Consider the following 26,346-nt stretch of genomic DNA (forward strand, 5'->3'; position numbering starts at 1 on the left):
CGGGCTGATCTTCACCCTCACGCCAGGGTCTGGAGAAGAGCCGAAGAGACAAAACCAACCCCCAAATCCTAGTATCAATCCTGCCCTACCGGTACTCGAAGCTAAACCCACACTGCTTTCAGACATTCTGATTTGGGTTGTTTGCCCTCAACAAAATGAAGTGAGTTAAAATTAGACCCATTTCTTTATTGCTAATGTGTGACCCAGCAGGACAAGGACCAGACAGTAGTTTGGATTTAAAACATGTTTTTACAGAGCAGCTGTCATTTTCGAATCCCATTTGCTTCCGTTGCATTCTGCCCCAGTCCCATGAATTCCTACTCACGGGAGCAGCCTTCGATCAAATTAATTCCCTTCTAAAAGTGAACTCCAGTGAACAACACAGAAAACAAAGACCTGTCCCGCAACAAACCTGAAAAGCTCCAAGCATATGGTACTATTTTTGCTTTTAAATGTCTCTGTTCCAGATCAGTCAGAAAATATTTGGAACAAAGTCCTATGGAGTCCAACAGCAAGGGGAGAAAGAGGGAGAAGGAAAAAGGAAAGCACAGGGAAAGGCAACGGCAGAGCCAGAGAGGATGATGAAGAGATTAAGGAAGACCAGCAGCAGGATGGGTGTCAGGGGAAAAGGCCCTGCGTAACCTCTCCTCGGTTTACCAGCACATCCATTACAATCTATGACACCGAATTCTTCATTTCTCTTGGTTTAAGCCGCTTATGCCCAGGTTATATGGATGCAAATACAGCGGTTTGACTCCCTCAGCCAGCAGCACGGAGGGAGAAGCCAAGGAGAGCCAGCGAGAAACCAATTCCTTTTATTTCTGCCTCGGACTGAAATTCAAGGAAAAGCATTTGGGCCATGTGCATTTGATCATACATGACCTTTATTGGAGACAGGTGGGGTCATTTATTATACAGAAGCAACATCACACCATTCTCTTCCAATTTAATTCCTTTTAGTCTCCTTATAAATCTGTAGCAAAAGTGCACTTTTAGCAGTTTTTAATCTATAGTATATATCTTTCAATATTATCTCTCAGTCAGGTATTTTATTTGTAAAAACGTCTCACCAGATATACAAAATACATGTCTAGTGTACTACATTAATTTTTGTATTTACTGTTTAGATTATTTTTAACTCAGTGCTCTCTTTTTTTTTCATTTTTTGCAAGACTTCGTGATGACAGGCTTCTGGTAGCGCTACCAGGAGAGGACTCACAGCTTGTGCGTGAACAAGGGGAGAAGACTCTTAGCCAGGAACAATTTTCACACAATAGGAACAAGATGGCAAGAACGTTTGCTGTTATTGAACATGTCTCCTAAAACGACAGTACTCTGTATAATAAAAAATAATTAAAAAAACCCAACGTCCATATTTTAGCTTCTGGAAGAGGAGATGTGCCGGGAGAATGGAACCTGTACCCAGTCGGAATACAATGGTAATGATTAATTTGCATTTTGAAGACAGGAGTTAATTACTAACGTTACATTTCTGGTCATGGTAAGAAGAAACAGATACATCCACAAGAGAATGTTTGTGAAACGCTGTTTTCCTGAGGACAATATTTTGGTAAAATACTTTATATCCTGTACAAGCCACAGAATTGCATAAGTTAAATGTCCTCAAGAAGAACAATCACCAGTATATACCATGAACGGCTGTGCTGGGAACAACCACACAGAGGACAGCTCTCGTGTTACCTAACAAGATGAAGAAGAGAAAATACTCATTTTCACCGGTAGTTTAGAGCCAGCTGCGACAAGCTTTGGCACGGCAACAGGACTTGTCAAGAAGAAAATTACAGAAGATTTTCTGAGATTTCGTACAAACTCCCTTAGTCTTTTCATCCTAGTTATCCTTGAGATTATAATATATACACACGTAACGGATAATTACTTAATTTCAGTCTTCAAAAGACTAACAATTTCCCCTGTTAAGCAAGGCCTATAGAGGTAAAACAATCAGAAGCGGTTTTAGGGGGGTGGTTATGATTCCCAGATCAATACAAACGTTACCCACAGAGGATGAGGAACACTTAGCAAGGTAATGTCCAGGTCGGCTGGTTGGTTTTCCTTCTTACTTGTTCATTATCTCAAAGACTAAGAACAACTGGATTAGTGACACAAATAACGCTCCCCTCGGTTAACCCTTCACAATTAGTGCTGTTTCTGTGTATTAGCATAGATTCAAAATGCTCGCTGCATCCGTTTGCTCTGTATCGAATGAAATGTTAAACAGATCCTGTTTCAGAATGAGGGCACTTTTGGTTTACGCAATAGCTCCAAGAAACGCTGTAACTTCAAACTTTCTACAGCAACTGGTTGCCAGACAATAGTCTTCACAAGGTAACTGCTTGTCTGCTCCCCTGAAATCTGCAGCAACGGGGCTTTGAGTCAAAACTTCTGCTTCAAAAGAAAAATGCACCAGAGACTAGGCAGAATGTGGATAAAGTTCTACACCTTCGGAAGAAGAAACAGAACAGTAAAAATAAAAACATAAAAAGAAGCAGCGCTGTTAGTGTTATCTAAACCCAAGATAATGCATAACGGGGAAACTTACAATGCTGCACGGAGAGGGGTTTTTTGTCTGTTTTTTTACAAAAATTACAGACTTGACATTTCCAATATGTCTTAGCTTTGTACTGCTTCTCAAGTCTGAGTCACCAAAAATATCCAGCAACCAGCTGCTGTTCATATCCTAAAATATGCCTTCAGCTGACACTGAATATTGAAATCATTCTGCTAAAATACAGAAAAACGACGATGGTAGAAACCAAGGTATAGCCTCAGGCCAACATTAAATGGTAAAAATTCTACAATGCTACTTTTAAATCTCTTCTTCAGTTCATGAACAAATAAGCAGCCAGGTTTCAAGTAGAGGTAACACAGATTTTGGAAGATAGCACGTAAAAAAAGCCCAGAAAGAAAACTGGAACAAAAGCTCTTCTTGTTACGGCAGTCAGCACTAATCCTCCACGAAACGGCAGGGAGAAACCTTTACTCGCCCTGCTGGATCTGTCCTGGTCCTACAGCAACAACGAGGAACTGCGTCTGCTGTGACAAATATGTTCCGTTTGGACATATCTTGATCCCTTTTTTTCTTTTATTTGTATACATGTATCTTTTGTCTTAGTCTCTTGACTGGTAGAAGAGGATATATCCAGATTCTGAGTTTTTGGAAATGTCTGATGTTAACCCATAGAACTCTTCAATGGCCTGGGCGTCAATTTTCTGAAAATTAATGAGAGTTATAATTAGCCTGAGTCAAAACACCGCCTTAAGAATCCCTTCCCCAGACAAAGCATTATTTTCAGTTCTTGGAGGTGATGCTGGAAAGCCACGCAGTATTAATACAGGGATATTTTGGTATCATTGAATCCAACCAAATAGAACAAAACATTTTTTCCACTTAATACCATATTCACTGTTGGAAAAAAAAAAAGAAATCAAGATGAAATCATAAACCTCGCAAAAGTAGCGCACTCTTAAGCTGGACTATAAAAAAAGGGATCCATAAAAATGTATCCTTAAAAAGAGTTCATGACATTTTTTATATTTGCTTTCTCATTCAGACTGGTGTTACCTTTCCTGACTAACGGTTTGTAACGTAACTGAAAATAAGCACTGATCAGCAAAGAAGATTTTTGTACAGTTGGGAGTACATAAGGAGCATCTTGAGCAGATTAACGTTAATTCAGCTAAAATAACTCTGGATTTTAAAGTTCTTGTGACCCTCTTACATAGAGAAGTCCTGCAAGCGCTGCTGGTAATTATACCATGAAATCTGTGGATCTCATCTGATTATGATCTCCTGGTCTTACAAGAGCTCTCCTTCCTTAGGATTTGCTGGTACAATGCCTACTGGAATATTATCACCAGGTTTGTGTTTTAAGAGAAATAAAATATTTGCCATATTAATAGAATTAAATGGTCTGTTTATATTTAAAGTTGTGAACTATGTGCAGAAAAGCAGTATTTCATTTTATACTCCATGCAGCAAGGCCTGTAGGGCATTTTAAAGGGCTTTTAAAGATGCAAATTCTATAGTCTTGATCCCGCTCCTGAGACTGATGGGCTTCACACTACTGAATTTGATTCTGCAGTCAGCGGAGAGCAAGCGTAGAGACCAAAATCTGAAATAAAATACTCCCAGTGACCCGTGTTGCTCAGCACTCCACTGCGTTGCAGTATTTTAAAGTACCTTTAGGATTCTGCATCTGCAGAGATGAGAGGCTCAAGTAGCCTGAATTTGTTGTGGAGGACCAAAGGGAGACTAGCTTAAAGTTACCCTTTATTCCCCAAGGAATAAAGTTGAGGAAGCAAAGAAACGTTTAGGATTCGAGAGGTGCTGGGCTGAACACCTGTATTGATGGTGAGAGGGAGTAGTGGAGACCAATTTTTGCTTACATTTTAAAGGAAAGGGACCACGCTATGACACCATCAAGGAGCCTCCTCAGCTCCAGAAGCCGTTTGGCAGTGTGCTAAATCACTGCTCACCGAGCAGACGTTAGCACCACCAGCAAACACAGAAGCATTGGCTTCTCTAAGTGGCACTGCCAAACGACCTGCAAGTTTAGACCATCCTTTTCCCAGCCTTTTTGAAGCACAAGAAAAAAAAGACATAGTCAGTAAGTTTCCAGAAGATGCATCAACCACAGGACAGAGCTGCAGAATAGTTTCGTTAAACACCATTTAAAAAAAAAAAAAAAAAAAAGGTGTTTTGTCTTTCTTCTCCATTTAAGGATTTCAGAGAAGTTGAAATGCCATACTGCAGGCTTTTGCATTTTCACACAATTTATTAGCATAACATCTACTATAAACTGTTAGATACACATTTTAACAAAAAAAATAGCAAAAGAACATCCTTCAGTCCTTGTAATATTTTTAGCAGACAGCTCAAACATGTTTTATTTTAAGTGTCAACTAACTTGCCATGCAATCAAGTCTATTTCCACTACTCATTTTGAATGCAACTCAAACATTTGATATAGATTAATTCATCCTACAGATATTTTTAGTTTTATCATGGCAAAACTGACTTCCTTTTTTAATTTCACTATCCATAGAAAACACAGTAGAAATGTAAGAGGATTATATAGACTCTATTCTTCCCATCCTTAGTTGACCACATCTATTGTGGACGTGAAAATTTTACCCAGTTGCAGCTTCAGAGTAACAACCAGTCGATGGTTTCACAACTACGTTTAGGATTCTGCAGCCTCACCCGGCATTAAGATGATTTTTCCTGTTAACTGAGCTTAAATATCCTTTACTCATTTCCAGACAACTATTCTGGTTCCCCAAACCAAATCCTTTTCTTGCATACCATTCAACTGAATGCTGCAAATCTCTGAATAAATATATAAGCGAAGACATAGAAAATCATTTTCCCCCTTTTTTCCATTTGGAGAACTCCCTGGATGGACACCTTTCCCTCTCTGTTTCAGACAAACGTTGTCACTGTGATGTATCACTTAGCTGCTCTAATGACAACATGTCAAATTAGCCAGAGATCATTTACTCAGGTTTCTCAATTAATTTTGCTTGGCACAGTATCCCATTTGGACTGATTTGCCTCCTGGATTTGATGCAGTTGCTTTTCACATATGCTGTAGTATGTTTGGTTATTCTCTATCTTCCATTTAATTGAAAGTTGGCCTTCCAACCAAATCCAAATAGATAAATAAATATGACTTCACCACTTCTGACATTTAGTGGGTAATAAGGATAAACTACTTCCTATTGACAGTTCAGGGCTATTAATTCACAGCACTTGCCAAAAATGCAACAAGGCTTTTTAACTGTATTTAAGGGGGAAAAGCTTTCTCTTGCGTTCTCTTTCATTTGTGCTATCTGTGTACAGGTACAAGGGCTTTGGACTCATCTTCTGAAGTCTGCTGACTAACACACGGTTTGTTATGTAGCCAGTTCACACCTAGAATGTTAAGTCTCCAAAGCTGTACAAAAATTTTTTTTAAATCTCTTTTCATTGTCTTAAGTCTGTGAGGAGTACAAGGCTCCTGTGGTTAGCCCTAAACCCAGAAATTTACGCAGAGTTCACATTCAGAGGATTTGGGGCTTTGTGGGCTTTTTGCCACTCCATTTTTGAGGACGACCTCTGTAATGTCATACATAACAATATCATACATAACAATGTCACCTTATGGCCAATCCCAAGCAGTTTGAAAACAGTACTTGGTCAAGTTCAGAGCAGACATTTAAACCTCTTTAGGCAGCAGATGGAACTGACAAAAGTACTTGCGGCTTTCCTTCACTTTTTCAGTGAATAGCCTACAGCACTAGTAAGGAACTAACTCTCAAGAGCTGATGACTAAGCGGGGAGAGAGCGAACAGATGAGTAAAACTGCAGCTACTTCTTCCAGCAGCCTGTAGCATCAGGAGAGGAAGAGCAGCCTCCACTACCCTGTTCTCCTTAAGCACTGAATCGCCAGAAACTCAGGTCAGTTCCAGAAGGTCGAGGAAAGAGAAAGGTTGGTACTTCCTAGACAGAGAGAGGTGGGATGCAAGCTTCATGTTCATCACACACTTAGAAGGCAGGAGCAGCTACAAAGGACAGTCAGCGCAGAGATCCTTGGGGACAAGCCCAGCAGAAATCCTTACCCTACGCTCTTCAAAGCGGGTCAAGGAGCAACCAGCCGTCGGAAAGGGCCAAAGATCTCAAATAACTCATGTGCAAAACTCACGTGCAACATTTCACGCCCTCCACTGGTAGGAAAAACAAAGCCTAAATTTCACAGAAAAGTAACAACACATGCAAACGCCAACCAGGGAGAATCTTCGAGCGGGAAAAGGAATTGTAAACTTCTGGATCTGCAGCTGGGGCAAAGGTAGTGCTACAGGACAGGGCTACGTTGCCAATTGTAATCAAGACAGTGAAAACTCAAAGAGCCATGGAAATCACAAAAAGTAGAAATTTCAGATCAAAGAGCTTTATTTTTACAGCATTTTAGATAAACTCTGTAAAAGAAAAGAAGATGAACTTAAAAAACAGCAAGCCACGATTACAGTTAGAAAAGCAACTTAAAGGGGAAAAAAGCATCCCTCCAGGAGAAAGGAACTATGTGCTAGCTTACTTGTGACAGCTCCTTGAATCTGTCGTCCAATAACAGACCACACATATTTAAAAAACTATGTTTTAGCACATCTATAAAAGTGTCAACAGTGTGTGCTGGTAAAACCAAACTCTGTTTTGACCTACAAGCTAAGATACAACTCGGGAGTGACTGATAGAAAACAAGTATAGAACCACAAGGTGGTTATTTTACGTCTGCTTTTAACATGTAAAGTTTATCTCCCGAGTGGAAAAGACAGGGAATACTTGCACTTAAAAATATTGAAGTGAACGCTATTTCCAAAAGTAGCTGACACAATTACATACTTCGTCCATGACAGAAACAGAGGAAAATAACCCTTAAAATATAATAATGGGAGAAAGACAACTGTTCATAGTTATAGCAGCTATCCAAATCACCAGCAAGTCACCCCTGATGCTCAAAGTTAAGCAAAGATCAAAAAAAAAAAAAAACAACTGGAGAATGTAGTACATCATTTTTATTTCAACCCAAGCAAGAATTTTGCTGTACCTATTTAGACACTCAGCATCAGGCCTTAACCTTGACCATGAAATCTCAGAGGCAAACAGTACAATTTAATCTTCACAAAAACCTGTTCCACTGTGGCATTTGTTCTACTGTTTAATATTTGCTTAATAATTATGTGAAATACACGGATATATGAATATTTGGGGTATTAGTCTTTACAGATACATTAGTAGAAAAGGTAAGTGAAAATTTGCTTAAGCAGCCTGTTTAAACATCACTGCCAATAGCCCAAACATCTTGGCGTACTCTCAGGACCTTTCTACCGTCTTCCAAATCTTTTTCTGCAGCTTTTCTACACTTCAATTTGTGCGGGAAAACTGCTTACAAAGAAAGGTTAGAAGTTCTTAAATGCAGCAATGAAATGCAACTAGCACAAAGTGCGTTAGCGACAAAAAGGAGCCCAAAAGGTGGGCTGAAGTAAGAGCTTTTCAGATCTTGAATAAGACAATTGTGGTATTTCAGCGTGAACAGGTGCACACCACCCCGTGTCTGAGATGTCAATACAGCCCTCATGCCGCTTTGCCCTTCTCCACAATACTTCTATAACAAAAATGCACAAAAATGCTCAAGTTTACTTTTGAAATGTCCAGAATTATTCCGTGCACGTTTTCCCAAAATACTCTCACAGGTGCAAAAGCTAATCCCAGACATAAAAACAGAGCTGGAGAGTGATGCCATCTACGCTTGTTTTCACCACGTAAAAGCAGACCTACCTCTACAATGTCATCATCAAACAGCAACCAAAAGCCATGGCTCTTCACAATGGTGATATAATGTCCACGATTTGGACCACTGCCAGAAAAAAAAGGATCGAAGACTTAATTACTCTTGCACCTACAAAGGCAGGACCACTGCCCTCCCCCATGATTATAGCTATTACTGGCAGAGTTAGATTTCCTGGCTCTTAATGTTGTCGAATAGTACTCATAACATTGTTTAGATTCTTAGACTTTGCCAAATTGCTTGAATTAAAATTTCTGCCTTTGCCACTTGCAAATACAGTATCATCAACATACACAAATTCGTAAATATTTCAGATAGTCATTCGTGTCTATCAAAAAACAAAATCAGAAGCCGGTTATTTCAATCACGGTTTTGTTGCATTCATCACTGCTGAGTATTCTGACCCACCATTCAAAAATTTTAATAACTGTCTGAAATATTTTATTTGCACAGGAGATTTTTTTTTTTTTTAATTTTTAGTGTGTTCTAGCCTATGGCTGACTGCAGACAGGCTTTCTGTAACTGCTGTTCCCTCTTTTCCGGTGGCAGTTTCCCAGTCCAATTCTATCACCTCTATCCTGTACGTTTACCTTGAAGGGCAAGGGACAACAAAGTGGCCTAACTCAAAGTGAGATGGATCTGCAGAGTAAAGGCAGGCGGACTGCCCTGAAAAGGCGGCAGTTTGGGATAAACTACATGGACGGAAAACTACGAGCTATCAATCTACTAACCTCAAATCCTGAGAGAACAGTTCCAGTGGAAAAAAAAAAAAAATTCCCCTCCTCTCTGGATTTACTTTTTACTTAGCCCCTACATAAGGCTTTAAAACAACCTATATTCCTATCAGCTTCAGGCAAAAGAAAGTACTTCTCTAACCCTTCCTGAATTAATGATATACTTAAACACATGACCTGTCACAGAATGAAATTTCTTTGTTTAGAGCAACTACATGAAAAGTAAAACTGTAAGGGCAAAAATATTTAAAACAAGTCCTGAGAACTCAAATATTTAGAAAATATAGTTTATCTTAAGTCTTTGGTAAGTTCCTAGTAAGAATTGAAACCAGAAGAGTCACAGGATTCCTAAAAGCCCCTACAAGACAATGGGATTGAGAAGAAAAAGCAAATATTTAGTACATCTGAACTATTAATCACCGTTGTTAAAACAAAACAGTGCAGTTACAGGTATAGCAAATTAACATTCTATAGAAGAAAACGCATAGGATGAGATCTTAAAATGATAAAAATAAATAAAAACCAGCACAACTATACCACAACAAAAATCACCTAGAATTATATGTAGTTTATTTATACTAAATCTATGCAGTATTAGAATGTTATTTATATTGTCTTGCTCCTCATAAAGATGTTTCAAAGCATTTGTGTTCTGTAATAACATATTACTTTAAAAGTCAAACTTCCAGAAGGCAGTTATATTTTTTTGCCTTCCATGACTGCTTCTTTTCTAAAAGTGCTTAAAAATTTTTCTTCTGTGCTTTTAGAAATAGAATTAAAGCCATTACGACGACAAAAAAAAAAAAATATTAAAGAGAATGAGGATATTTTTAAAAATCAGCAGTACACAGTTAATTCCACATGGTGGCACCAGCTTCTAAAACTTTGATGGTTTAGCCAGTAGCAACGCGAGAACTGCAACTGAATTCTATTTTAGTAAGTGTTTTTCCAAGATTTTTTTTCTTTTTTTCATTTTAGCTTTCCTGGAAAGTTGGGTTGGGGGTGGTGGGTTTTTGTTGTTTTTTTTTTTTTTTTTTTTTAAAGATTGCTCTTTGCTAGAGCTCAAAAAAAATCTAGTCTGAATTGCCACCAGATTTGAAAGCTGATAGAAGAGCAAACCTTGGACTGTGTACTCAGAAAGCAAAATTTAAAGCAGTAGAAAAGTAGTAAAAAAAGATCAAAACAATAAAAAAAACCAAAATACTTTCAGACAACTAGCTCTGACACTGCTGAGCATGCTCCCATATTGTCAGCCACTGTACTGTTATAAAATGGCACATGAATGACAGACTCCTTTTAAATTTCAAGGAACAGCATTTAATTTAAGGTCCAGAAAGCACAAAACCAACATACCTGCCACAGTGAACAACTACAGCCACAAGGTCATACATTCTGTCAGGATTTGTAGCATCTCCTGAAGTGTTAAAGAGCCGCAGCTCCAAGGGAAAGACTACACGGTAGGAGAGTTTGGTGTATCGATGCAGCTGGTCCATGTATTTGAACCTTTTTAAGTGCAGAGCTAGAATCATGGGCAACTTTTTCACTCTCATTCTGAACCACAAAAATAAGTTAAAAAAAGAACAGGTTATTAGCAGATCACCTAAACCAAAGCTTGGTTCAAGAACAGTTTCAATATGAAGAAGCTTTTTAAAAGGCATCTAAAATGTTGATGAAGATTTTCAAAAGGCTGCTTTTCTCATTCCCGTGAGAACAGGCAACATTTATTCTGAAAGATTACCTACACAACTGACATCTGAACGCACGGCAACTGTCTGTGTTGAAAACATCAAATTTTCATCACATCGACAGAAAGGAAGAGATGGAATAAATCTGTCTTGCTGCTCTGGCTGTGACCGAGTATGAGGTGAGAAATAAGATTTTTGTATATAGTATTCGTAGTGAAAGCAGATGGGATGGTTTTCACTGGCTTTAAGCTGATTAATGCTAACTGGGGAAAATGCGAATGTCTGGAAGCACCAGATATAAGCTCTTCTGGGAGGAATACAAAATTAATCTCTTCATTTCTCTCTGATAAGGTTGCCACAAAGTTATTTGGTCTCTCTACTTCTCCTTACTCCCCTCCCCACGAAACACAGACCTAAAAGGTATTACATTTTCTTTTTACTGAATCCACAAGGTGCATTTTTCCAACAGCTGCCCGTTTTAAGAGAACATTTACATTAGCCTGACTATTTGACGCTTACCTCTTCTGTGCTTCCTGTTTACTGCGGCACTGCTCACAATAGTATTTATATTCACTGCATAGAGTTTCAGTATTACTAAATCCTCTGTGGAAATGAAAGAAAAGTCAGATAAGCAGGGATATTCAGTCAGACCATCCAGTTAAAAATTACTGCTAATAATGCTGAAAAAACCCAAAGTACACACAGAAGATGAAATTCCTCTTATTCATATCGCTCCTAACTCCCAAACACATTTTAGGTGCATTTGCCCCAGTCTTGGGATGTAGTATCAACGTTCAGCTGGAAAAATCTGGAAATTACACCCTCAGGTATTAATTGCGTACACAATAGGTAATAAACAGCAATAAGGTGATCGTGTTTTGTACCCACAGGTAGCCACTCCATGTTTTCTTTGGCAGCAGACATTAAATGCTAAGACCTAGAGCCATTAGCCACTGACTAGACAAAGTTTGGATTATCTTTCAGCTCCTAGCAATTATACATCATTATCAGCTATTAAAAAGCCACATGCTATACGCAACTTGCAGTATCCTAGCAGCTGGTAAGCCTTGGATCCAGCAGTCAAATACATGGAGCAAATTTCTACCGGGGGGGGGAATAAAAAGTATGACCACAAACATCAGGTCCACACAACTGAAATGCAATAACAATATTAAAATAAACAAGAATTGATCATGAAACCAAATACAACATGTTTAGTTTTGGTAAAGCCTGACTATATGTTAGAACAAGTTAAAATCCCCCTAAAAGAAACTGAAAATCAATCTTACATACCAGTAAAAAATCATGGTACTCATTAAGTACTAAAAATCACTTAGAAACCAGCCGCTTCAAAAATCCACAATAAAGATAAAGTGAACAGCACTTGGAAAAGAACATATTTTACCATACGTCAAAGCCTACAGCTGTTGCACAATGGAGCGACTAAGCTGGCTCTTTCCTTCTGACCAAGGGCAGGTATTTTTTCCATTCACAAATATTTTCATTTACCTTAGACAGTGTGTAATTGATGTATTTTGTTCCACATCAACCGATAGATCCAGAAAGTCCTCATCTTTGCTACTAACCTTGAAAAAAATAAGAAGCAATATTTCATAACAGTTTAGAACTGGCAGATTTCTTTTAACCATTTCTGGAATGGTGCAACGTCCTCGTTGCAAGTAGACAACTTCATGATAAAAAAAAATTAAATATTCACACACACAAAAGCCCTTTTTTGAGGTAAACTAAAACTGAAGAAATAATCTGATGTGTTGCTACAATCCAGAGAGGAATATTAAAAAAAAAAAGCCAAAGCCCACAAAAAACCCACCAAAAAACCCAAACCCAAAAACCTTTCTTGCAAAACATCTCTCCCCCTTAAGACACATCTGCTCACTTCACTGGCAAACCCAAGTTTTTAACCACTCGCAGCTCTCCAAGCTGGAGAAGCTCTAACTGTATTCCACCCTGCTTTGTGGACTGATACAGCTTGCTGCTGCATTTCTAAGTTTAACAGTAAATACTTACAGGAAACGCAGAAACAGGCAGATGGGTTTTCAATTAAATGGGTTAGCAGTTAGAAAACCATCTTTCTGTTTGTGGAACAGTCACATTTAATTTGAAAATTCTTGAGACAGAATCTTATTAACGTCATTTTTCAAGCTTCTATTCACCATATAGCTATAATTTTAGACTTAAAATACCAAGAACAGTCATTTCAGTTGTAATCACTCCTGTTTTTTCCTCTCCCCATCTGGGCCTTCTTTTTTTTAGAAATATTAAATCAGACATAGCCCATAGCTAACTACAAATTCCTGGCCTGAAGGTGGTGTGGTTCTTCTAATTCTAGGCTTTGTGGCACTTTCACTCTCAAATAGAGAGGCTATGGACCAGCACCAAGCCGCACAGACTTTCAGTTCAAGAAATTCAGTTAATCCCAGAGTAAAGTAAGTAGTGAGCAACTCTCATGTAGAAACACAACATAAACTATCAATCACTGACACAGGAAATAACACGAAGACAAAAAGGCAGCTTATATCAGCCAGGTGCAGACTGCCTCGATGGAAACAGGGAGGAGGAACAGAAAAAACACTATGCTTTTTCTGAGAAACATACCTTAATGAGTATTGGTTTGAACATAGAGGTGATACAGTCATAAAATAGGCTATGCTCCATATTTTAATAGAGAGAGTGCAATTTCATCTATCCTAATGAATGAAAAAGTGTGCTTAGTATTAGGGAAAATGATCCAGAACCTGTGAAAAATCTAAGAGGTTTGGTTTTGTTTTAAACGTACAGCCTCACAGTTAAGACATCTGGTTTCATTGGTTAGTGTTCCTTGGAAGATTTCATGGACCCACGTCAGATCAGCCTTGTCTCCTTCTTCACTCTCAATGCTGCCATTCTGGAGTTTGCCATTCTGCTTCTCCTGCTTTTTCTCTTCTTGTAGTAAGTCAGCAATAGTGTTAAGTAGGTAGTTTAGGAATTCATGTGCATCCTGCTGCATATAATTATCAAATAATTCTGGAAAGGAAGAGATCAAGGAGAATGAAAAAATACAGATACTTCATAATTTCAAGTTATTACGCTTTTAGCAATCGGTGCATGCCCTGCCCCCTTCTCTACCCTATTATAAAACTGTGGGTTACGCTCTTAAGACTCTTTGAAGAATGGTACTTTGTTGTTCTCACAACAGATGTTAGGTTACCCTCACCTACTCCTCAAGCTGCAAAAAACAGACAGCTGAAAAATAACATCAAGGAAACTTAGTCTGGGTATTTCTTGGAACCGAAGAAAACCATGATTGGTTTTTAGGGGGTTTTTTGGTTGGTTGGTTTTTTTTCTTTGTGAGGGAGAGAAATAAAGAAATTCAGATGTGTTGCCTTCGGCCATTAGTTCACTAAGTCCAGCACCAAGGGGCAAAAACCCCCTACTATAAGTTTGTTATCTTTTCAAGTTCAAACAGAGATGATAAGTCAACATACAGAACTCTTCCTCACAAAGTAGCCCTGGGAAATAACCACTAGTTCTCATCATAAGGAATTTATCCTACCGCAAACGTAAGAAAGCAGACTAAGGGTGGTTAAGTCTCCTGAGAGAGTTCTACTTTGACCACCTCCGTGAGGTCTGTTTAGCCCATGACAATTTCTAACAATGACCTAAAACGTGCCAACTTGCAGCAAAGCCCTATAGAATATGATGCCAACATGGAATAATTGGAATAATGAGACTTGTGTACATGCTCTGTGCTTGGTCCAAGCAAGTACAGAAACCAAGAGATCTAAATAATCCTCTTACGACACAGCACAGTTCTGATATAATCTCTCCCTGTGCTAGAGGTGGTGAAATTCACACCACAAACAGGAGTTCAAAAATCTTCCAGAAATCTGTTAAAACTTGACAATTTGGACACACTTAAAAAGGAAATTGTGTTTACGTTTTATATGCTTAAATCTCCAATGCTTAAATCTGCATAAAAATGTCATTTATTCATTTACCATTTTCTTTCCTCAATCGGGAAATAAATTTCTTGGGTGGGATGACTCCCACCTTCTTCTTTTGCGTAGCAATACTGTTGAAGAGATCAGAGAGGCATGTCAGGAGGCTTTCCTTCTTTCGAGGCTGCACTTTGTATGCCAAAACTTTTTCCCGAAATGGACGACAAAAATAAAGTGCCTGTAAGACTGAGTTGCAGTAGCAGGTATTGCCGAACTGGTTAAAACAGAACAAAAGGAAAACAAACGTTTTCGTATTAGGTCTGTTAAAAAGTAATAACAGAAAGAGGTTGCTCATTAAGAATGTCACATACTGAAAATGGAAAAGTCATCTGTCAGAGTTCGTTTATTGGGGAAATACTAGTAGGCATGGTGTAAAAGACTCATTCTTGTATCATCACAGCTGATAACAGCAAGAAAAGGAAGAGAAGACAACAGTCACAGCGATAGCGGGCATACGAAAAAAGCAGGAAACCATTGACCCCCAAAAAATCCGATTGAGGGCTCATCATAAAATCAAAACTTCTGGAGATGCAGCACGCTACTAATCCTGGTAGGGGAGATGCTGCTGATGCTAATGAGGAGGGGTGCCAACGATACAGCAGAACGGAGGGACAAGAACATACAGAAAAAGGAAGAAACAGCATCCATCAGCATCACTGTGTCTCAGCTGTGTTATGGTAACGAGAGCTCAATGCATGAATTCATACGTTCAATTTGCCTGTGTCGGACACACAAAGTACTTTTTAGAGATAGTTAGCAAGGTATCTGTTAAATATTTCCTGCTTATAATGAAATATTATGAGAAGTACATGATGCAGGCAAATTCAAAGAGCAGCTGGTTTACATCTGCCGTATCTGAAGGCAGTGTCATTTTAGAGAAAGGAGGATAGCGATAACAAATTCCAGAGGCAGTGTTCCACATCGCTCGAAAAGAAGAAACACTCAGACCACTGAGATATTAGCACATCATCCATGAGAAATACATCATGTGTTTTTGAGTTGTTTCTTTGCAATCTATTGCGCAACTATATTGTACAATGTTGTTGCTTCAAAAAAGTGAAACAAATTCTGGGTTTGCCAGTCCCCAGATATTCTGATAATGAGATTCTGCAACTCAGGAGTATCGAGAGCAAAATATTTTAAATAAACAAAATGACAATACAAATCTGACTACAGAATACAGTTTGTTAAGTGGTACTTGGAGAATATGGCCACCACTGTTCCCCAAAATTTAGTGTGATTACTGTAGCAGAATGATTTGAAGTTAAATTGCAGACTGAAACAAAAAATTAACAGCTTAATTCATACAGCTAAGAAGGTTACAGCATTATAGTTACATTAACATTAATTTATACCATATGCAAACAACACAGAACAAGAGTTCAAATGTATTGACATGAGGAAAAGAAATATGCAAGCTGAACAAACATGTGAATTAGGATAGAGTATAACTCATATGCTTGTTTGTGACCCAAGAAAACAAATAAGCATCATACTAACTAAATTTTCATACTAGACAAAATAGGCAAGAGAACTACCAAAAGTCTGGTGAAATAATATTATTTTCAGACGAGGTATCTAATATGGTTGTCTATAATAATCCCAGAAGAAATTAGAATTTAGGTGTCTTAAAAAAAATGGAAGGTCATGGTGCATCTTAAGTCAAAAAAGTTTAGAAAGCAAGTAGTCAATGAGATTTCAAGACTGTATTCATGTAGAAATCATGTCAAAAAGCATAAAGTTATACACGTCCTGCTTTGATGTTACCCACCCAGAGAGAAATTATTAGAATCAAACTAAATGGAACAGTCAGAGGAGTTAAAAGAATTTAATTCTTTAATTATTCCACCCAAATAGCTTTAAAAATTCCTGCCAGTAAGACGCAAGATGCTTTGCAGTAGTCTAAGTGATACGGTGAAAATTTCACTTTATGGCATGCTTTAGGTTTTGAAAATGTCCTTCTAAATAGTATTTCAACTCTCTTCGCCTGCTACCGCCTTTACATAAAGTAACAGAGAAGAACTTTCATTCCTGAAATCAGTATCTTGCATGTTAGCATTTTAGATATCTTACTGCATGCCAAACACTTTACAAAAAGACCGTGTGATGCATTTTATTTCAGCAATTCTGACTTTTTTTCCTATTAGAACAAAATCCTTCCAACTTTGAGCAATTCAGGGCCTTGGGAAACTTCTGAATAGCTCAATTATTGATCTACCCCTTCTTTTTATTAAGACAGGTCTCCACAAATAAATAGTATTACATAGCAGTGTCACACTTTTAAACTGTAATCAGTTTGCTTTTAGAAGTACAAAGTAATCAGATAATCAGATCTTTCCAATCATGACCTTAACTTCGCTAGAAATACTTCTGAAAGAAGGGTCTGACCATTTGTCTTCGACAGAACCCCAAAAACCAGGCTGGCAAGGCAGTTCTCAATGGGCTGATGAATACTTCCAAACCCGGAGCTACATGCACAGATCAAATACACAAATACAGTATAAAGTCTAATGTGATCTAAAACACAAAGGAAAAACAGGTACAAACACGTAGGTTTTAAAATCTTCTTGTCATGGCTTCCCTGGTATAAATAAATATTTTTAAAAGATGCCAAAACATAAAGGTTTTTTGCTTAAAACTGACTGAAAATAGCTATTAGAAAAAATTAAAGCCTTTATTGTCCAAAGGGTCAACACCTGACACTATTTGCGGCGCAACCACACATTTACTAGTATTGACGCCGAAGTCATGAAACTGCCCTCTTTAAAGTGCTCCAATTAACTTCAAATCCTGAAAGAACTAGAAATAACTTAGGACTTAGCTCTGCAGAACAACAGTATGAAAACAATCATCCTAAAGAAATTGGTTGCAAGGAACAAAGCACAACAGTATTAGTCATATTTTGTCCTTCAAAACAGAGAATGGATGTGGTTATAATAATTCTGGTTATTTTTAGAATGCTATTTTTCCTCTTCACACTATTCATCGCCCTGCTATTTATGTTACAACTGGAGATGCCTTCCATTCTTCTCATTATGGTGCAAACCTCAGCAGCTTTGGAATGGCCATTAACACCATACTTAAGGAATATAACTCAATGTGTTTAGATAGTTTGGTGTCTGAGAACACAAACTGCTAGAAACCCACACAGAAGTCAGTTAAACGAGTTGCAACAAATAATATGTTAATAGCTGTGTTAACCTTATTTGGTGTGTCAAAAGATAGACCATCTTTCAGGTTTCAACAAAACGTACCTAGACGACCAGCAAACAGAAGTATACTTATGTTTCTAGTGAGTCTTGCCCAAATTGTATTTTCACATCACAAATATGATGCCACAGAACCAGTGTTTCTATTAACTAACTTCCTGTATTCACTGGTAAAAGACGTCACAGGCGCAACAGCTGCCTTTCTGCTCCAGAAGCACTGGCAAGATCAACATCAATGCTCCATTCTCTCCACAGTTAATTTAGGTAGACAATTCTTATTGCCCAACAGATCCCAGCCAAGTCAGATCCATACAAACTGAGAGATACAAAGAATAAATTTTTTTTAGAAGGATTCACTGTTACATAGGGCTGTCAAAAAAATTTTAAAAAAGGAGTATTATTACATGTAAGAAAATTATCAACCAAGTCATGTCATTCATCTCCTGGCTATGTCCTCGCATAGAACTTCCACTAATCCCACAAGTAACATGTTTTTAGAAAAGTAACACATTTTCATTTTAAAACCTCAAGGCTCCCATACCCTGCAGCATCAGTGTAAAATCAAATCTCTCTTCTCTAGAACAGCATATGAACAATGTACACACTTCATTCATGTCCTTTCCAGATAAATATTAAAATCCTATAATTAGAATCGTACCTATGTAGGAAGGTTTCTCTCAAAGACTTTATAATAAATATACTTATTTTTCTGTGTTTAAGATGAAATTTGTATTTTGCTTAATAACAAGGCACAGCACCATACTGCAGGATGTGGTGTCTATGCGGAGTCCCACTTTAAGTTAGAAGTGCTCCTAGATGAAGTTCTAACAGAGAATCCTGTTAAATTCAAAATTAGGATATGAATTAAAAAACAGCATTTCAACCACAGAAAATTCACTTACATTGACCAAGCCAAAATAATGCTCGTTCACAGGGAACTGTTCAGGACCAATCTCTTTCTCCAAAGCAGAGGCATTGGCGCCCTATAAAGAAACAGTATGTTTACATTAGAGGAAAAAAAAAACCTTCCTAAAAAAAAAAATAACCCAGAGTTCATACTACTCTTATAAAAACAAATAAGCTAAGAAAATAAATTACTTCCATTGAGAATTACCCTCCTGTGTTTCCAATGTTCTTCAAAATGAAATCAATATGATACTTCATTACCTTATAGTGGCCTACCAGTATCTTAAGGGGGCTACAAGAAAGCTGGGGAGGGACTTTTTAGGATGTCGGGTAACGGTAGGACTAGAGGGAATGGATTAAAACTAGAGATGGGACGATTCAGACTGGACGTTAGGAAGAAGTTCTTCACCATGAGGGTGGTGAGACACTGAAGCAGGTTGCCCTGAGAGGGGGTGGAAGCCCCGTCCCTGGAAGTTTTTAAGGCCAGGCTGGACGGGGCTCTGAGCAACCTGATCTAGCGGGAGGTGTCCCTGCCCAGGGCAGGGGGGTTGGAACTGGATGATCTTTAAGGTCCCTTCCAACCCTAACAATTCTATGATTCCATGATTATTATAAAAGGCACCATGGTTTCACTTAAAAACTCAACTTCATCAGCCGGAATCAGAGCTATCTTATCTAAAAGAAGGGGTTTTTGCATTTGAGTTTATTTGAAAGTTAACAACAAGACATTTGTTCTCACCAAAGATTTCAGGTTAGTCACAGTGACCTAGAAACTCCAATTTAAATTTAGCCAAGAATGCATTGTAAAAAATAAAGAAACTTAAAACACACAGAGAACTTCTAAACCTAGAGCACAGAAACCGTATGAGCTACAAATCCCATGAAAGAAAAATATGTCTTTTTGTGATGTGGCTGCTTATTATATATCTCATATAAAGAATTATTGAAAAAAAAAAATCTTGCCTTCACTTACACTTTGCATTAGAAATACAAAAATTTTTGAACTTTATTTCTGGAAAGTACTATGGACAAGTGAAGCACTATTACAAAAAACAAAAAGAATAGAAAGAAGAATTTTATCTGACATTCCTCAAACTCAGATCACCTAAAAGTGCTTTGGCTTTGCTACGCTTTATTTAAGGATGATGTATTAACTTACAGTGCATTTTGATACGTCCTTGAGTCTCCAGCAACATAGTGAGGATGCAATTTATTATTTTAGATACAACTGAAAAATACCACTACACATCCACATAGTCTTAACTGTCACATAGAACAAGAACTAAAGCATACCAATATTTTCATTTCAATTTTAACTTTGTCTACTTCAAATTCTAAGTGGTCTACGCATCTCTTTCCATTTTTTTCCTTTTTTTTAACCCACCAGTACCTTACACCTGAGCTTCCACTTGGGATTTGGTACCTTCCCTCACACTACTCCATCTGTTCTCTAATGTTTCTTGCTGGTTCTCCAACAGTCTTTGCTGCATCTCTGCTGTTACCTAAGGAGTTACCATCACTCAGTGCACAACCCAAGCACTTTGGCTTTTTGTCTTCTATTTTAAATAGCCAAGTCACTCCACCTATAACCTTCCGCAAATAGTAAACAGAGATTCTACTGTCCACATGAGCCATCTTAAAACACTTCAGAAAAGCACTAACCAAACAAAAATTACAGTCGAGCAAAACTCATCTATTTCCCTGAAGCTAGTAAGGTTTTTAAATTGCTGAGCAAATATTTCAATCATTTCCATTAGTATTCTGCTATTAATATAAATCAGAGACAAGCAGAGACTGTATACAGTTCCACCTAGATTGTCTTTAACAAAGAAATAACTAAGAAATTTCTAATAAACAGGAAAGAAACCAAGAAACAATTTAGTTTAACAGGAGGAATGAAAAACACTGTAGTTGGATCACCCACATCAGATTTACAGTGAATTACATATATTAAAAAAGACAAAAAATGAGGAAGGCTCAAAATTGGGTACTATAAAAACACAAAAACATTCACTAGGTGCTGACAGATTGACAAGCAAGACTCTTCGAAAGGAACGATTATAGAGAATTTTTTGGGGCATCAGTGCCAGCTCAAGCAGCTCCTCTCGTTTGTTTCCCTACATCCATTCCTTGCTTCCAAGTACCTCTTTTTCCCTCCACCATCTCCCCCCAACAAACCCAAACCAAACCTAGAGAGAAGAATGGCTATCTGCAAGGAGGAGCTGTTGATACAGCTCTCTCCAAATCCTGCTTCAGCTCATCACTCGAATTGATCTGAGCAACACCGAAACTTTGGGTAACAGCGTAACAGGAGACGGTAACCTACCCGCTATGTAAATACCCAAGAACAGGTGATGCTGGTTTTGAAAAATTTTCAGTCTTGACATCAGACCTGACTGCTAAGTGAGGTTCCTTTACTCTTACATTCTGCATTTTCAAGATAAAGGAAGTGTAAAATCGCCAGGCTTGTGAAGTTCAGTTTAAGTCTCCCTGAACTGGCTTCTCACCTCCTCCATCATCTCCAACACCGTATTAGAGAAACAGGTACCACAACTTACAGAACTAGTGAAACCAGACAACCCCATTACTTCAGTCTGTAAAGCAACACACGGAATAAATATCCGAACAAAGAAATAAAAGCACAAGAATTGTAATTTATAACAAAAATATGGTACAAAGAATTTAATAACCTACCATAAACCGGTGTCGCAATTCAACTAAACCACCAACCCGTATTCCACATGTATCTACCCATTTAATCTAACAGATCACATGTGCCTTTTTTTCAAGTGCTTCCTTGTAACTACTGCGCGAACTTTGTAAATTTGTGTAAATTAACTGTAGGGGCAGATTAAAAATTAAGGTTTCCTTAGTAAATTAAATGCTCAATCAACCACAGAAGCTAAATTAACCTTACATTTAGTTGCAATGTTTCTGAAGTTTCTTGTCATTTTAAATTAGCATACCAAAGTAATGAAAACCAAAACAGGACTCAAAAGTAATTGTGGGAGGAATCAAAATCACAAACTAGTCATAAATAGTTCTGAAGATGCAAACTTCGATTTATTATGGGAGTCAATGCCCATGAGAACTACACCACACCAGGCAACAAGTACGTAGGGGAAAAAATGTACTTCATGGTGGCAACAGAAATTGGCCTTGGTCATGTTTCAGGATGGAAATACAGGTCACGTTTGTGAGTGACGCTGCATAACTGGAGTCAAAGTTCAGCTACTCACAATCCCTGACCTTTGCAGCTAAATTTGCTAATAGCAAATTAACCAACTGGAGACCAAATCTAGTGCAGCCTGAACTGTGTCTTAATGAAGCCAAAGAAGCAGTTTGTTTTCAGACTGACAGGTCTTACACACATTTTCTCCCCCCCACTAAAAGATTTTTCCATCTGGATAAATATACTTCTGCCTCAGATCACATAAATATTTGCTCACAAGGAACAATACACACTTCATGATTTTGGAAACGTTAAAGTCACATTTCTCGTCTAGAAATAAAATCTAACCAAGGTGGCAAGTGTCCAAAGTATGAAAATTTATACTTGATTATTTGGGGAATAGAGGGAGATGCATCTCTTATGGGGTGCCACAAACAAACTATTTCACATCTTACAGTACTAAAAACATAAGAAAATCAATACTGTTTTGCTAAACTATGACACTCGTTGTGGGAGCAATAAAGAATGACAAGAAAAAAATCACTAATACATACCAATGGAGTTTGCTTGGCATATAAAAGCTAAGCAAATAACGTACACTAAAATGCAGCTAAATATAAAGCTTAATGCATGAGATTAGAATTGACTTCTCATTGCTAGCACACGACAAATAAATACATCTTATAAAACCCCCAGAAATACATCTTCGAGACTTCTAGGAGGTCCAAGAAAATGCTTTTAAGGAACTGTTTGGTTACTCCAGGAAGACACTTTCTGTACACAGCTCTGTGAGCAGGAGCAAAACACAAATTTATACAGTCAACACATAATTACCCGACGAGGAAAACATCCCCCTAGTTTAACTAAAGTGGTAATACTGTTTTACTTATATAATTAGACTCTGGGAGAGATGCGAATTTAACACTTCCATATTGGTGGGGGAGGCGACAACTAAAGTTTCGACAACTTGTAATCCGGATTTGTAATTTTCTAGAAATTACTGTGACTTAAAATGTTGGTTGCACTTTCCAAGAGATCCCCCATCCTGTTCACACCCCCACGAGCAGAACTGACTTTGAATGCAGAGAGCGAGCTCAGCTCAGTGGGTTTCTGCAGTTCCAGCACTCTTACTCAAACAGAAAAATGGAAAGCTGCCTGGCTTATCTGAACTATCACCATTTTAGCAGTTCAGAATAATAGATACAACTTAACAATGGCCAAGACAACCCCAACAGACCAACAATAAGGTATTTGCTGTTATAGCTGCAATAATTTTACCTTATGCGTTGCTGGCTAATTAAAAAAGGGACCTATCCAAGAACATTTGTGCTCACTGACTTCCATCAGAAAAGACAAAGAACGCCCTTTAAAAAAAAAAATCACATATACTGAATTTTAAAGTATCAAACAAAAGTACAGGGAACTGTTAATATTCAAGTTTTCCTCCATTTTTCATCCCAGCTCAGTGAGGGACATCACACCAACACTAGATACGTATGAGATATAGGGAAGAAAGGACCGACTAAAACTAACATTTATGCAAAGAACAGCAAAAGGTTTCTACGGCAGGTTTTGTTGAGTTTGGTAAAGCAAAGAGAGATGGTAAAGTAAAAAGAGACACGAAAAGACCAGTTTCAAAACCTCTTACCTGAGGTAGGTGTCTAATCAAGTCATAACAGATGAAGTGATGCCACAGTATAGCTGAAATTTTAACTGAATAACCCATCAAAAGCAGAACAGAGATCTATCAGCTCTTCCAACTTCTAAGCTGCGAGTCCCTTTTGCTCAGTAGAGAAGTCTTAAGGATTTATTTCCAGTTCATTCCACCACCCAAGTGGAAAAAACAGTAGTAGACTTCTATTTCTTTGCCAGATCACACCGCCAACGCATTGACTCACCAAAGGAGATAAGAAAGAACTATGCTTAGGCATCACGGTCTCTTATAAGCTCTACAGTTCGTGACTATTCCTGCAAAGAAAATGAGTATTTTGCCTGGTCTAGATTTAATTGATTTCAGAAACTGGAAATGTATCAACAGTTTCCAGGGGCTTAAATACTTCTATGCCCTTAAACTTATTTTAATTTGTAATTAGTCTTATAGACAAATGGCTTGTAGATTGCATTCACTTATCTGACAAGAATCACAAGAAATTATTGTTGGAAGATGAAGAAAAATTATCACTTTTCTACTCACTATACATAAGTAGCTTTACAGTGGAAATTACGATAAGGCCAAGAGTTCTTCTGCAGCTATCGATGAACAGAAGAACAGCTGGAAGTGATTAATGACAACTACATAGTTCAGAACACGAACTACGGTCAACTGATGACAGAAATACATATGTCCGGCATCCACACAGGCCTTGCTTCCAGTTATGACTTTTTCCCTTTTTAGTACTATGAATTTTACTAAGTTTCAGTAAAATCCTGGTCCTCCACAAAACTTGGCTAAGAATGAGTGGACTATCATTGCAGATTAACCAGCATCACCAGTCAAAATTTTTTTATCTTTCACACTTCGAAGGAATTTACACTTCCATTTATAAACATCTACTTCTTGCTGCTATGGAGGTAACTTTGCAGACATGGGAATGGTTCTAAAAGCGACGTTGTCCTATCTTGATAAGCATGCAAGCAGACCTTCCGAGCACGAAGCAGCTGCTGCTGTAGCTGCAGTAAAAAAGGATCAAAATTAGCACAACATTGGGTCAGTATCCTTGCTGTTATTCAGAGCTCTTGTCAAAAATAATCAGGTCGATGCTGTACTGCTGTTTGAGCAAAGTGAGCGGAGAGGCACTGAAGCTATAAAAAGAGGGGGGAAAAAACCCCACAAAGCAGACGATGGGAAAGGGTTACGAGAGGGAAGATCCCACTCTTCCCTTTGCAAGAGCCTTGAGATTTGGCGAGGGGAAGCAGAGTAGTTTATGGCATTTACTGTTGCTAAACTTCAATTCTATCAAGGATTAAGACGGCACACGAGGAGGGCTCAGGCCGCTGACCTGCACGTTTTGGAGGGTGCTGGTTTCACGTCTGCTTTGAGTGAACAGTGGAGTGTCTCACGTTAGCACAACCCACCAGCTATTAACAACTGGGTGTATTCCTTAAACTGTAGAGGTGGATGTGTGACACATTTGTGGGATAGGCTGGAAGAGAAAGAAGTACAGTAAGAAAACGAGAAGAAATTATGGTGAAAGAAGAGAGATAGTAAGTGAAGATCCAAAAAAATATAACCATTAAAATAGTCATTAAAGGTGGCTACATTCCAATCAGCATTTCTGATGTGCTCTAATTATACAGCGTTTTTGAAATCACACAGGAAAATCCATGCACCAGCAGACTGTCAGTGGATTTATAACCATTCTATAACCATTCATTACTAGCTCAATATAATGACATATAAAACATTTGCTTGGTTTCTTAGAAGGACGTGGAAATTCAAGACACCTAAACAGACGGTACACTCGCCAAACAAATGCTTTTAGAGTCTTTTAAATGTTGATAAGGATGAAGCAGTTGCTTAAAATACAAGAGAAGGAAGTAACAAGGACCATGAAGCCCTTCTCATCTTTTCAAAAAAATACAACCACAAACTTGCAGTTTGTTTCTTTTTTTAACACTAATGATCCTGACAAAATCTACAAGAAGTCCAAGCAAGTCACCGCTGTGGTTATTTTGGGGCACTGCACCATTTTAGCAGCTTCATTTACAGTTCATTTGTAGACAGTAGATTTTCAGAAGAGAACTCTTAAAATCTGGATGTATATGCATTACTGCTCCCAAAGTGCCATAAAAATTCCTATCTATCTGTACATCGTATAATGTTTAACTGTAGTTTCGTATGCTTGCCAATATACTTCAGCTGCTTTAGCCCTATCTAAAATACAAGACTAATCTCATCAGCAGATTACTTTTAACGAGCTAGAGACTATCAGTTAATTTAACAGTCCATGGAAATCTGAAGATACAGCCTTTCTTCAACTACAAATTACTATTTTTTTAGCCCAGTGCAAAATATTAATTTCCACATTAGATGCTTTTTACACAAGCCTTTTATCCTTCTCCCATTGCAATTAACATCATTCAGTTCAAATGAAGTAATTAAAGCATTGGAACTTAGGGTATCTCTAAACTTTTATTACAGCCACATGCACAGTCAGAAGCTGCATAGCACGGTTGTTATAACAGCCTGTTGAAATAAAAATCCCTTATGATATATTAGCTTGGGCTCGATACCATACTAACTCAGCTTTTGGATTGGAACCAGCTTATTCCCACCGAGTGCACAGCACGTACCTGC

The 26,346-nt window shown here is 38.0% G+C and overlaps 1 protein-coding gene across 6 annotated transcripts in view; it reads right to left on the reverse strand.

Moving 5' to 3' along the window:
• Positions 1-793: 793 nt before the first annotated feature.
• LOC141748308 (ubiquitin carboxyl-terminal hydrolase 12-like) overlaps positions 794-26,346 on the reverse strand; it is a 31,899-nt gene continuing 6,346 nt past the window's right edge. The window contains exons 2-10 of one of the 6 annotated variants that reach the window (XM_074600138.1): positions 25,049-25,192; positions 18,874-18,954; positions 14,763-14,976; positions 13,562-13,788; positions 12,274-12,350; positions 11,284-11,367; positions 10,433-10,630; positions 8,336-8,414; positions 794-3,231 (exon numbers count right to left, since the gene is read on the reverse strand). In XM_074600138.1, coding sequence (XP_074456239.1) covers positions 3,130-3,231; positions 8,336-8,414; positions 10,433-10,630; positions 11,284-11,367; positions 12,274-12,350; positions 13,562-13,771 — 750 coding nt within the window. In that variant the 5' untranslated portion in view covers positions 13,772-13,788; positions 14,763-14,976; positions 18,874-18,954; positions 25,049-25,192 and the 3' untranslated portion in view covers positions 794-3,129. Of the gene's footprint in view, positions 3,232-6,937; positions 8,163-8,335; positions 8,415-10,432; positions 10,631-11,283; positions 11,368-12,273; positions 12,351-13,561; positions 13,789-14,762; positions 14,977-18,873; positions 18,955-23,697; positions 23,922-25,048; positions 25,193-26,346 lie in introns of those variants that run through there. The other 5 variants (XM_074600134.1, XM_074600136.1, XM_074600132.1 and 2 more) reach the window with 5 other exon arrangements.

This window comes from Larus michahellis, chromosome 9 (genome assembly GCF_964199755.1).
Source record: "Larus michahellis chromosome 9, bLarMic1.1, whole genome shotgun sequence".
NCBI lineage: Eukaryota > Metazoa > Chordata > Aves > Charadriiformes > Laridae > Larus > Larus michahellis.